Raw genomic sequence first — 15,516 nt, 5'->3', positions numbered from 1 at the left:
TTGATTATTTCATTGGGTTCTTCAACCCTGAAAATAGCCAGGTACAAATTTTTAAGTCAAAATATCAAATATTTTTAAAGCTATGTGACTTGGAACCTTTAAACAAAGGTCTCAATTCTTAGAGGACAAGAGGGGCCTGGCCAAGATCAGTTGAAAGTAAAATGATCATATTTCAGGATCCCCTTGGAGCTAGAAGCTAAAATTTTCAAGAATTTCTTGTTTTACTAAGTACTCTCAACTGTATAAAATTCAGCAAAATCTGAGATGTATGGTGACATTTTTGAAATTTTCTGGCTCAATTGACATGGAATTACCCACTTTATATGCGGAATTTTTTTAATACTTTTTATGCGGAAACTTTTTTTGCGAAACTCGTGACGTAATGCCTAATTTTACATTGCGTGAAACAGCCGTGATATATATATATATATATATATATATATATATATATATATATATATATATATATATATATATATATATATATATATATAAAACTGCAAATCAAATGCTCAGTTTTTTAATTTTTAACAATTGTTTTTTTTGCAAGTATTTTATTCCCAAAGATTAATAAAACAAAAAAATTATGGCATAAGTTTATAATATGTTACTCCACATATTAAAAATTCAATGGAAGCAATAAAATTTGCTTGGTATATCAAAAAATAATAATTTTGAAATTAATATTAACTATATTAATACTTCTTATACTAGTATGCAACACATTTAAAAATAAGAGCAGTTACTCTGCAAAGAATGAGCCTCATTAAAATAATTTAGATCTGGGTCAGAATTTTCATCAATCACAAATTTGTTTGGAAAAAAGTTAGAGAAGTTTAAGTATTTTAAGTATATAAAGTTTGAACCTCCCTCAAATTGAGGGAGGTTCAAACTTTATATAGTCGTAGTTTTTGAATGCTGAAATATTTTACTATGAAACTTTAAATTTATCAATGAATATAAGTCTAGTTGAGAATAGTAAAAACTATTATAAAAGGAATAAAACTGCAAAAAATTAGAACTTAACACATTATACTTTTTGAGATATCTTTGTCAAGATTTTAGCATGTTTTTAGCCAAAAACCATCTGTTTTTGCCCAAAATTTATTGGAAAAATAAAAATAATTAAAAATAATATTTTTAAAAATATATTTATCATATTATATATATATATATATATATATATATATATATATATATATATATATATATATATATATATATATATATATATATATATATATATATATATATATATATATATATATATGTATATATATATATATATATATATATATATATATATATATATATATATATATGCGTGATTATTTGTTTTTATTATTTTTATGACTTGGATTGGAACTAAGAAAGAAAATTATTGGCGATTACGTAAGTGGAATGTCACAAAAAAGTATTTGTGATAAATATCGCGTGAAAAAATGGACCGTATCAAGACTATGTTCCAAATATCGTTCTACGGGGAAGTTGGCAGCAGATAACAAAGATGGAAGACCGCGTTCCACCACTTCGAGAGAGGATTCTATGATCGTCAGATCCGTCAAGAAGGATACCTGGATATCATCAGTCGAGATACAAAAGCAATTAGAGCTGCCTGTATCAGACCGAACAATCAGACAAAGTGCTGTTGAAGCCGGATTGTTTTCTCGACGCCCTGCAAAGAAACCGCTGATTTCACCAAAAAACCAGAAGAAATGACTCCTGTTTGCTACATCTCATATTGACTGTAATGTGCAGAAATGGCGAACTGTCCTGTTCAGTGATGAATCGAAGTTCAACATCATTGGGAGCGATGGCATTTGCCGTGTACGTCGACCGGCCGGAAAACGCCTCAATCTACGTTACTGTTTTAAGACCGCGAAACATGGTGGAGGCAATGTAATGGTCTGGGGGTGTTTTTTTGCTAACGGTCTAGGTCTAATACATCGAAACGATGGAATAATGGACCGTTTCATGTATAAAAATATCCTGAAAGATGTTATGCTACCTCGTGCTGAATGAAATATGCCAATAAAATGGGTTTTTCAGCAAGACAACTATCCGAAACACACTGTAAAAGTAGTCAAGCAGTGGTTTCAAGACAACCACCGATCAGTGATGGATTGGCCGCCTCAATCTCCGGATCTCAACCCTATCGAGAACCTGTGGGAGATCGACAACCGCAGAATTAATCGTGAAGGTGTTCGTAATAAAGATCAACTGTTTAAACAAATCCAAAAAGGCCTTGGCAGCGATTCCACAAAGTTTCATTGATCACCTGATCGAATCTATGCCTCGAAGATGCAAGGCTATGATCGGCAACAAAGGGTTCGCCACGAAATATTGATAGCAAAATACAGCTTGGTCAACATTTTGTCGAGTTGCACTTGTTTTGTCCAGAAGGAAATCAACTTTTTTTAATACTTTTGATTAATTCATTAATTTTCGTGTACAAATAATGAACTTTGTGATGAATAAAACTTGAAGAACTTTGACTCTAAACAGTTACATAGTTATTTCTCTAAATTGAAAAAATGCAGCACTTTTATATAAAGAAACTAAATTAGCATTATTTGGTTGCACTCGTTTCGTCCGATACTGTATATATATATATATAAATATATATATATAAATATATATATATAAATATATATATATATATATATATATATATATATATATATATATATATATATATATATATATATATATATATATATATTATATGAGATGTAGTACCTCATATATTACATATAAGTATTGCATATATTATCTATGTATATATATATATATATATATATATATATATATATATATATATATATATATATATATTATATATATATATATATATATATATATATATTATATGAGATGTAGTACCTCATATATTACATATAAGTATTGCATATATTATCTATGTATATATATATATTTATATATATATATATATATATATATATATATATATATATATATATATATATATATATATATATATATATATTATATGAGATGTAGTACCTCATATATTACATATAAGTATTGCATATATTATCTATGTATATATATATATATATATATATATATATATATATATATATATATATATATATATATATATATATATATATATATTATATGAGATGTAGTACCTCATATATTACATATAAGTATTGCATATATTATCTATGTATATATATATATATATATATATATATATATATATATATATATATATATATATATATATATATATATATATATATATATATTATATGAGATGTAGTACCTCATATATTACATATAAGTATTGCATATATTATCTATGTATATATATATATATATATATATATATATATATATATATATATATATATATTATATGAGATGTAGTACCTCATATATTACATATAAGTATGGCATATATTATCTATGTATATATATATACATATATATATATATATATATATATATATATATATATATATATATATATATATATATATATATATATATATATATATATAATATATATATATATATATATATATATATATATATATATATATATATATATATATATATATATATATATATATATATATATATTATCTATGTATGAGTTTTTTTAGAGTTAAATTTCACAAGCCCGTCTCTGTTACAGAATATGCCTTAGAGATTAGATTCAAGATTGGCTCCCTGTTCCAAGATCGAAAAAAGAATACTTTTTGTCAAGACAGGAGTATAAAGTTGAGTCATCAACAAATATAGCCACTTTAGGTATAAGGTTGTCAAGATGATCATTAATGTAGATAAGAAACAAAACAGGATAGAACCTTTAGATATATAGATTAATTAGATGATAGTTGGTCATGTTCTCCAAAGTTTTCTAAAACTGGAACCACTGATGCAATTTTTAAATTTTTATAGAGAATTGAAGAAAGTTCTAAAGAATACCCTTGTAAAGATGTTGAAGCAGATATTGATGTTGAATCAAGATAAAGGTTTTACTTGAACAGGCTTCTGTTTTTTTTTAAATAGTGATTTTTAGTGATTAAAATAATTTAAAATAATTATAAACAATTTTACAAAAAGCGAAATTACTGTAAATTATTCTTCTAGATTGCACAAAATATTTGATCTTTCTTGCCTTAGTTTCACATTTTATTCTTTATTTTATACCTTAAAAAAGTGTTTTTATGATTTATATTATTAGAAAAGTGTTAATTTAGTTGTAATTTTATGAAATCTTTATTTAGACTAAATAAATTTTTCACAAGTCTAAATAAATCTAAATAATCTAAATAAGTCTAAATAAATTTTTCATAAAATTACATTCTTACCATTTCACAAGAATTTTTTTTAACAGTTTTGAAAATAGCTATAAATTAGGTAAATTTAACTCTCAGTAGCTTTTGAGCTTTTTTGAACATTACTTATATTATTAGTATATTATGTCATTACTTATAAATTGTATATGTTCTTCCATATTTTCATTGTATTGTGGTCTATACATATATTTGTTATGTGTTATATATGTTCTTATGTGTTTTTTAAATTAGAACTTACAAATATTAACTTGATAAATTTTTTTTTATATTTAAATTTCCCTTAAATAAATTAAGATATATTAAAATTAGTATGTATTTTTTGATTTTAGAGTCTATGGACCTCTTGTCGCTTGATAATATTGTCTTTGACTTTATCACCAAGAATTTGACTATATCACAGATAAACTTTTGCTACCCATAAATGGTACCAAAAATTTATCTGTTTGAAACCCACTTAGAAAGGTGTTTAATTCCTGATACCATTTCAAAGAATTTTAATTTTGATGGTAAAATAGGATCATGTATCGTTGCTTTTCATCACTGACAAGTTTTATAAACGACCCTAGGTAGTTTAATTTTTTCAAGACTACCATCAAATGTTGTTACTTTGAACAGTGGGGTAACTTTGGGCAAAAACTCTATTAGAAAGAGTTTTACTCAAAGTTTTTTTCTAAAGTTACCCCACTGTTCAAAGAAACAACATTTCACGGTACTAAGATATGTTACACATTTTTTGTAATCATCAAGAAAGCTTTTCATAAACAGTTTTCACTTTTGCACCACCTGTGTCCACAAAATTATAGTTGATATTAATCAACCATATATTTCTAATTATGTCGTACAATCAAATATAGTTACTTGTAATATTAACAATTTCCAAAGCAACAATTAAACGGTTCTAAAACTTTATTTTTTAAGTTAAAATAATATATATAATTAATTAACTTGAAACAAAAAACATAAATTATTTAAAGTTTCGTCATTTAAAGATGATCAAATTTTCGTACATAACATTCCCGATGAAGAGAAAGCCTGTTCAGCTTCTACGCTCGTTGGGGGAATAGTTAAAATATAATTGTAGACCAACGCCAAGTTGGTACCACGTGTACCGCCTTCCTCAAATATAGAAAGTTCTTTTCGTACCATTTTAGTCAAATCGCTTTGTTTTTAGTACTGTTTTCATTTTCATCTCATTATTTATGGCGATTTCTAGCTGCTCCTTTAATATCAAGCTCAAAGGTTTGTCTTCGCACATAATGGTATCTTCATCATCATCTGTTTCTGTAGGGAATGCTGTAGTTTCACTTTGTATGGATGAGAGCCGCTGGATAAGATGCACAATTAAATTTACCAAAGCAGTTTTAGTTAGCCGATCAAATATGATATCTGAACCAAAATTATTTTGGGCTTGATCTCCTTTATGAAGATATTGTATGAGATAAGATAAATTTGTGCGTCTTTCTTTTATTCTTTTAATTAAGGAGGTCTTCATATTGTTACTTAATGGTCCTACGCCTAAATTTTGCAGCATAAATGCCAGGGTAGCATCAGCTGATAGTAGATTAGCGTCTCTCCGAAATAAAGCCTGTACAGCTAATTTCACTGGAAACAACATAGAAACTTTGATAATATTAATTCTAATTCAGATTCTGTAAAATTAATACTTGAGTTTAAGTCAATCAGGGCTTTTTGAATATAATTTTTTAGTTTATAAAAACGCTCTAGCATAAAAAGTTCCATCTGGTCTTATTATCTAATATTAATGTCAGGTTATTACCCTGTTCAGTTTTTACATAAACTTGAAGGGTTTCATTTTTTGTTGGTGATCGTGTGAACAGTATTACAACTTTTCTAACTTTGCTTATCAATGGAGCCAAATTATTTGCAAGTTCATTTGAATTTGGTGAGCTCTGAAAAATCTTTAGTCCGTCTAAATGGTCTTCATTATACTCATTGGAAATCTCACCAGCACTATCTTCATCAGATTCAAAACAATCATCTGTCGATTCTACAACTGTTATTTTATACAAGACGTCAACCACAGCCAAATGGATTCCATGGGTTAGACAAAGTTGTTGGTCGATGGACATTAATCGGCCTACTTTCTTCATAACCGAAGCACCATCTGTGGTAATACATACAATATCGCGATCAATTTTGAAGTTGTGTTCTTTCAGTATGTTTTCAATTAACTTAACACACATTTCTGCTGGGATATGTCTATTAACTCTTGCTAAACCCAAATTCCAAAATCTATTTTGAGAATGAACATTAATTTTCAAATAACGTCTATTTTTTACCGAAAACCACTCGTCAAGCGTAAGACTAAATCGATTTCCTTGACGTTGAAGTTCAGATAATTCTTCTATTATTGAATTTCGAATTTTTGTAGCATATTTCATAACTATTTGGCGAATGGATTCAGATGATTTTGGCACATCAAAACCTCGAGCTACCAGCGATTTTCTTAGCTCTTTAGATGTTATAAAAATTCTGAATGGCAAGCCATCGGTGGCCGTCATTTTAGCTAAAACATTTGGCAGTGTATCTTCGTCTTTGTTTTTCGTATAAAAAGTTGTAATTTTATTTCTGGACTTAACGAGTTGCAAATCAGGCGTAGTCGAAACACCAGCAGCAGATGACGAAGTTGAAACTTCAAGTTGATAACGTTTCAATAAATTTATTTGGTGAGACGTCCTTAAATGTGTATGGAATCCACTAGTCAAGCCACCACAGGTCTTCATTTCTCTAGCACATTTTTTACATTTTGCTGCAGCTCCAGACTTTTCGCGCAAAAAGTAATTCGACACAGAGTTTTTTTCCTTTTTTATAATCTTCAAATACTTTTGGTTTATCAGCCATGGCAGCACGTTTTTGAATACTCTATTTGTAAAATATGAAAAATAATATTGAAATACAAAATAAATATATATTAAAAATTTATAAAAATGAAGATAAAGATATGAACTTATATGAACTTAATATAATTATATGAATTACATATTGAATTATATGAACTTTTCATATAATTATATTTTATTTCGTTAAATGTGCTATACTTTAAACTGACTGCAAATCATAAACAAAAATAATATAAACTACACATATATATATACACATCATTTCGCAATCGCAATTCCCAAGCAGTCTTAAAAAGCGTGCTTATACAAGCCTTTAAGTCATTACTTCCAAAATCGTTTTCTATTTTGAGAAGTCGTTATTTTAAGCACATGCAAACCAGTGATTACGAAATATCAAATATCAGACGAGATTTAAAACATGAAAAAAAATAAAACATCTCTATATTATATGAATAAAAAAACATAACTAAATCTGTAATAAAGATGTAGTTATGTCTTTATATTATATAGAGATATTTTTAGGTTTTTTTATCTTGTTTATGAATACATGTGTGTTAAATATTTATTCTTTTTAAATCTATTCTTTGTCTTTATTTGTTGTTGCTATATATTTGCAAGTATATATAAAACAAACAAAATGAAGCACAACACAACAAAGTTACAAAAAACAAAGTGAAATTTTTTTTTGTTATCCATTTTTATAATCAAAGTTTTTTTCTGTGATATTTTCTAATACCGGTATATACCAAGTATTGAGAACTCGGCAATAGAAAAATGGCCAGTAAACCGGGATACCGGTTTTCGGTATACCGGTATTGGATGCCCTATTCACAATGAAACCAATTTTTGAATTAAAACATTGAGCCATTTGCCTTGAAAAATTTGTACTTAATTTAAATTAATGAACATGCAATTTAAAGTCATTGCTTTAATGTAAAATAAAGATTGCTAACAAAAATCTTTGCAGATACACTTAATACTAAAGATAATGTTTATGTTAAAAATCTAAAATAATCTTTACATTTTATGATTTATTAAAATTAAATTTCAAATTTTAGAGTAATGTTAATGCGATAATATACCTAATAAAGATTTGTTCATCTTCATTTGTCCAAAACATACGACACGATCAATGCAGAGAGTTGCGAAAGTTCTTTGCTAAACATTTTTTAAACAGTGAGGGATTTTCAGTGACTGGAAATACATCTAACTGGTTCTTTTGTATACAGCTTAGGAGATGATTTCTCATTTGCCCTTGTTGAAACATAATTTTGGAAGTTAATGGTATACTTTTATTTTCTAGGATTTGTTGAGCCCAGACAATGGCATACAATCCGCAATCCAAAAAATTAGTTTGTTATTGACAAGGTAATACTTTAACTAATATATACTTTTTCTTTCAATGTTAAATAGAACATATTTGCTTTTTCGTCTCGACAGATATAGAGCCATGGAAAAGGCTGTCAAACATATAAATCATGTGTATTAAAAACATTAATTTGACCCTTAATGGGATCCTGTAAACCAACATTAATTTTTAATTGAATCGACATCATTTGCTGGCTATTCAAATATATTGGCTATCACCAATCAAGAACGACTTGAGACTTTGAATACATTGAAACTTGGTTTGAAATTGAACATCATTATTAACTTGGCTTAAGGTGGTTTCAAGATGTTTGTTGTTTTCAATAGATGTAGTTTCTTTAATTGACTCATGGCTAGCTGTAAAGATTTTGCAATTTTCTTCAATTGAGTAATCAGTAACAATCTCAGAATAACAAGATTCTGACTTTTCCACTTTTACACAAATTTCTTTGGCAGCTTTACATAAGTCTTATCTAGCACCAACTCGTTTCATCTTTTTTCTTTTTCGTATAACTGGGATGTTTTCGTATAACTGGGATGCTGCATTATCATTGATGACATTTGTGGAATCACCTACAGAATAAACGGAACCTGGACAATATACAGCATTTGTTAGACTACTTTTTTCTGACAATAAATCCAAAAAAAAATAAGAAGAATTCCAATAAGCCATACCAAAAGCAGACCAAGATAGATTTTCTTATAAGAGTATAGCAAAAAATTGCTTGCATGGATAAGCAGAATTAAACCATGATGGACAAGAACAAGTTGGTAAACGTTCATCATCACCTAGATAGTACTGATATATTACCCGACTGTTAGACTTCAATGACGCAACATTGTATAACCTATCTGTCACAGCATTAATGTAAGTGAGTAAGATCTACACCATGCAATTTGTCAATCATTCGCATGCAATGATTAACCAAAGGGCGTGGACTATTAGTAAAATATGTTGGTTTTTTCTCATGGTATTTTCTGTATGATGAGTTTGCCCTTGTGTTTTCATTGGCATAGCTAAAATATGATTGCTTTTTTCAGTACAGTATATAAAATTCTTGAACCTTTAAAAGGCATAGAAAGCCAGACTTAAAAATAACTTTTGAAATCTCACAATGTTATATTTAGGAGAATATTATTTATTGTTACTATTGTTTACTGTTACTATTATTATTGAAATTATTCGTAGTATCTATAGAATTGATAATAACTGACTAACTAGTCACACTTGTGAGGATAGCGGTAAGGGAAGAATTTTTTCTTTTTTCTAAGAAACGGTATTTAAAACTTTGGTTTTGACGCTCAATTATGTTGTTGGATTGTCTGAATGTTGATACCCATCTCTAAAATTAGGCAAGTTAAGGATAATAGAAAAATAATTTTGACAGATCATGACATGAATATTAAAGTTGCAAAATATGTTTTGTAGTCTTTACAATTTTTATGCTATTAAAGTTGCTTAGCACCTTAGCATAAACCTAATTTGTTTTGATAAATATATATTGTAATAATAACATAACATCCATCCACCTTATATTTTAACTTAATTTAATAAATTTCTTGTTTCTCCCTTAAAAACTCAAAATGAGAATGAAGTCGTTAAAAAAATATTTGTAAAAATAAAATAATCAACTGGAATTCATAACATGGTTAGTTGCATGTTTTAGGAAAACTAAACTATTTTATATTCTCAAAAACATTAATACGAACTTTTTTGATACACAACCAAGTATTTTTAAATACTCTTTTAGTTTAGGATGATTATAATATTCAGATGAATCTTTTAATGCTTTTACAGCTTCTTTACAAATCTCAATTGTTTTTGAATGAGCTATTCGTTGTAACTTAACCTTGACATCTTTCTTGACAATTAAACATCTATTACTAGATTTTGATAGCCAACGCTCCCAAGCTTGCTCTCGATAAAAATCGCATATAAATACACTACATTCTAAATTAAAAAGACAACAATACTCCATAAAAAACTTGTTTAAAAAAAGTATTCATTCATTGTTGATGAACAATAAGAAGTAATTTATATGATAAAATGAATAATTTTTTTCTTTAGTCAACACATTTTATTACTTTTTTGGTTTTTGAAGTATTACAAAACAAAAACAGTTTCTGTTGTAAATGTAGTAATTAGTCATTGACCAATTTTCTCTCTATTTTAGCTACTACAACTTTTTTTTAAATGAGAATAAAAAAACATGCAGAGCAATTTTTTTTCTACTTGACTTTAAATTTATAAAAGCTCTTATACTTTTACTATATACAAATATATTATTATCAATGAGATGATAGTGGTGCAAATATCACGTAAACATTTTAATTACAAAGTTTTAATTATAAACAAAACAGCTAAATAATTAAAACGCAAGTTTATTTGTAGGAATAAATACTTTTTATTAATAATTTCTTCAACCAAGAACAATTTTTCATAACACAATGGTTGACTGTTCCACATAAAATGAATATTAAGACTTAAATAAAATATCTTTTATAACAAAAGTTTTTACCGGGAAACACTGATTCAAGTGAATTTATCTCTTCGTTTGAATAGTCTATCATAAAGTATTTAGGTTGGAATGAAGGATTCCATTTTTTAATAAACGTTTGTGCTTCTTTAATGGCTCCCATTGTTTCATTTTCCCATACAAAAATGGCAACTATTTGATGATAAACATTTGTTTTTACATCTAGGAAGAAGAGGGGGAGTGCATATCGAGTAGTTCGGTATGTTGCATCAAGAAATGATAGCTCATTGCCATAGCGCATTAGTAACCTTCTTTGTCATTTATCTTGAAAAATGAACAACAAGGACTTTTGAAGGTCTTGATTATTGTCCTCTGAATTGTTTTTATCTTTCGGATGAAACTTTATAAAAGCTTCTTTATGATTTTCTGTCCATTCTGCTACCTTTATATTTAAACACTCTTGGTCTATCAGGGAGTGACAAAAATTTTTTCTAGCTTTTAGCATATGGTTGCGGATAGTTTCATCCAGTGGGAAAAAGCGTTTGCTTGATTTATTTGGCATACTTTTTGAACTAAAATTGATGCGAACAAAGTTCTTCAGATGCCGTCTCATCTCTGTTACAGTATTAACTCCAACTTTAACTAGTTCTCCAATTTTGATAATAAGCTCGTCTGAAATAGGTTGAATAAGACCTGCTGCCTTTAAAAAGTATAGTTAATTGTTAAAAAGAAGTAAACGACACAAAATATTGTTAAAAAAATATGTAATAAAACTTACATCACCAATTAAATGGTTTCTGTGCACAGAAATATCTGGTATAATCAAGACATACTTTCTAGACACAATCATATTTTTGTTTCCAGTCAAAGCTAAACAGAGTTTTTTTGATGCGTCTTTCCTGAGTTATTCAGAATCTCTATCAAGCTTTAAGAAAATGTGTAAATAAATGTTTAATAACACATATAAGATTATGTGATAATAAACATTTATTATAGAAAAATTATTAATTTTTTGTTGATTAGACATTTTATAAAAGGGTTCTAGTAAAGTTTAATATATTGATCAGATTTACATGGACAGATGCCAAACTACTTTAGGCAGATTGCCCAATCTATTAACAAAAAGAGAGTCAACTCTCTTTTTGTAACTAAAACTTGTTACTTTAATCAGGAACTTTATTAAATGTTATCATATTATAAATAATGAGTTACTCTAGTTATAGATTTAAAAATATATATAATGCTATCATCTTGGCTTGTTAAAAGATAAAAAGTACTAAACCTTAAACTCCAGAAATTCTAGTATTTCTTTAGTATGGACCTTTGCAGGGCAATCAAATTTCTTTGCAGGGCAATCAAATAATTTGTAATTATTATGTTTTCTACAAGAATGGTCTTTTGCCTATATATTAGAATATATATATATATATATATATATATATATATATATATATATATATATATATATATATATATATATATATATATTGTAATTAAAGCTTTCTCTTATTCATGTTCTGATATGGTGAAAAAAAAAAAATAATAATAATAATAATTAATCGATAAAAAACAAGTATCCGAACAAAATTATAAAGATTAATGCTTCTCCAAGTAATTATTTTATTGATTTTTTTTATATCGAGTTGGACCGCCTTAAGCTTTTATGACCTCTGCAAGTCGACATGGCATTGCTTTAACTAATTTCTTTGTCGCATCTGAGTCGATATCAGCCCAAGCTTCTTGGAGCATGATCTTTAGCTCTTGTTTTCTTTTTAGACATCGTGTGCCACATTTTTTATATGAATAGCCCAGAAATGTTAACTTGGATTAAGATCCATACTTTGCGCTGGCCATTCTAAAAATCTTTAGCTTTCTTTGACGTATGTTTAGAGTCATTGTCTTGTTGGAAGATAAAATGTTTTCCTAATCGTAGTTTTTTAGTTGAAGCAAGAAGATTTTTGTTGAGAATGTCAACATAAACCTCAGAGTCCATAATTCCATCAATAAACTCCAGTTTTCCAGTTCCGTTCCAAGCCATCAAACCCCTACCATAACATTGCTTCCACTAAATTTTATTGTGCCTTGAATACAACTGAGTGTGAATGTTTCACCTTTTTTTCTCTATACTTTTTGAGCTCCATCGGACTTCACAAGATTAAATTTTGACTCGTCTGTCCAAAAGACTTTCCTCCAGAATGATACCGGCATATTTACATATTTTTTAGCAAATGTAAGTCTTCATTTTCGATGAATTTTTGAAAGGAATGATTTCTTGCGTAAAATTCTTGCTTTGAATCTACTTTCTTTCAATTGATTTCGAATAGTACATGAGCTTACTTGTAACCCAAAATCTTTCTCAAGAACTTTTGGTGCTGATAAAAAGCAGTTTTTTTGCACCATCTTGAATTTGTCAACCTATTCTTGATGTTGTTTTACGCTTAGCTCTGGATTATGGCTGATTTTGCACATATCCAAATATATTATACTATTTTATTAGATCGCTGATGGTTCCTAATGCCATTCTCGTCGCTTTATTTATCGACCTAAATGTTTTACTGCTTGAACAAGTCAATAACCGAATTGCGCTGAGCTTGGCACCATTCCTTGATTTGAACTCCCATACTTAATAATATCAATAGTAAATCAAATGAACTTAAAAAAATATCAGTCAGTTATTAAAAATTTCTCTTTGTAAAACAGCAACATTTCTAAAACTATTAATTTGAAAACTTTTTTTAATAGTCAATTCCAAAACTTCGTTTATAAAACAATATGTTCAGATAATTATTTTTTCGTTGAAGTTTTAACACTTCTTCGGAAATTATTAAATTTTAGCAACGCAAGTTAATTACTATTGATTAATTTTTTGCTAGATAAAATCATGATTAAATTTGCTTTTAGAATAATTATAAAAGTATTTCTCAAAAACATATGTTTTTTTGAAATAACCTGACAAAGTTTATTTTTTACAACAAAATGTTTTGTTCTGATACTTATTTCTCTGACTGTATATATAAGTAGCAGTGAAAAAGACACCTAGAAATCGGTCAAGTGCTTTGTGCACCATAAATTTAGTATGTACTTTCTTTTTTTGATAACATTCTTGTTTGGCTTAATTTTACCTGTTTATCTCTTTTATTTAAACTAGATAACTAGAATTAGTAGCTACAAAAAATGGCAACTACCGTTTATGATTTGCAATCGCATACCAATATCTAATGTGTATTGGTTACTTTATTTACAGCTGCGAGATATTGCAGATTATGTATTTGCTCCAAAAATTTCAAAAACTGTTTTGACATCTTCAATTTTTAATGGAACAGTTTCTGCAAAATTTTATTGAACTTTTTCCCAATAATTTAACACCCAAGTTTCATTTCATGTTCCATTATGCTCGTCTAATAAATGAAAATGGACCACTAAGATTTTTATGGTGCATGCGTTTTGAAGCTAAACATTTTTATTTCAAAAAGTTAGCTTCTTCCATTAGAAGTTTTAAAAATATAGGTTATTCTCTTGCAAAGCGGCATCAGCTGTGACAGTGTTGGGAGATAGCATCTTCTGATTTTTTCAATGAAAAGTATGAAACATCAAATCTATGTTCAATTATGTTTGATAGTTTAGCAACAAATCTTCAGGAAAAATTATTGTCTTTTTTTTTTAATAATATTATTGATAAAAAGGAAACAGTTTGGAAGTGTAATACCATTACTATAAACAGAAATCAATTTCATGTGCATGATACAGTTATTTTAGCTTTACTACATGCAGAAGAAATTCCTTTATTTTTCATTTTGTAGTAAGTTGCTAATTTGTGACAAATATAATGACCACTTGCATGCGTTCAGAGTTATAGAAGATGAAACTTTGTCAATATGCTTGCCAAAAGAAGTTTGTGATTATCAACTTCTAGACACATATACAATACAAGATGGCCACTCCTATATTACTCTCTGACACATGTGTTTTAAATAAATTTTTGCAGAAAGATTTTTTGTTTTTAATATAGTCTGTTGTACCTGCACAAAAAAAAGCACATAACATTTATTTCAAATTTGTTGATGAAACAAGCATCAAACAATAATATTTGTGATGTAGTGAATAATAATTACTATTAATAGCTAAAAATCATAAAAAAATAACTAACAAATAGATAAAAATATATTACTTAAAAAATTTAGATAAATAATGGTAATAAAAATAACAAACATGCGACAAACAAAATTCATAAAATCCTCATTATTTTTAATTTGCAATGTGACCTTGCAAATTTAATATTTAAGTTATTCCTACTATACTTTTATCAAGTTTCAATAGGAATAGTGTAATTGTAACGTTAAATTTGTTACAATTAAATAAAAATCATCTAAACAATTAAATCAATATGTGAAATAGTTGGGCCCTTTCTATTGTGATATATTTGTCGATAACTGTCTAGTAAAGATATGTAACCCTAAAGCAAGGGGCTTGAAATTA

At 27.4% G+C, this 15,516-nt stretch overlaps 1 protein-coding gene across 1 annotated transcript; it reads right to left on the bottom strand.

The window, feature by feature from the left end:
* Positions 1–11,086: 11,086 nt before the first annotated feature.
* On the bottom strand, positions 11,087–11,955 carry LOC136091203 (uncharacterized). The gene is made up of 2 exons (XM_065818236.1): positions 11,819–11,955; positions 11,087–11,740 (listed from the first exon to the last, which is right to left on the bottom strand). The coding sequence occupies exons 1-2, from the start codon at positions 11,888–11,890 to the stop codon at positions 11,357–11,359; spliced, it is 456 nt and encodes a 151-aa protein (XP_065674308.1). The 5' UTR covers positions 11,891–11,955; the 3' UTR covers positions 11,087–11,356.
* Between the last annotated feature and the right edge of the window lie 3,561 nt (positions 11,956–15,516).

Source organism: Hydra vulgaris, chromosome 14 (genome assembly GCF_038396675.1).
Source record: "Hydra vulgaris chromosome 14, alternate assembly HydraT2T_AEP".
Classification (NCBI taxonomy): Eukaryota; Metazoa; Cnidaria; class Hydrozoa; order Anthoathecata; family Hydridae; genus Hydra; species Hydra vulgaris.
Note: the sequence above shows the minus strand (reverse complement) of the source record. Positions and strands in the feature narration are given on the sequence as shown.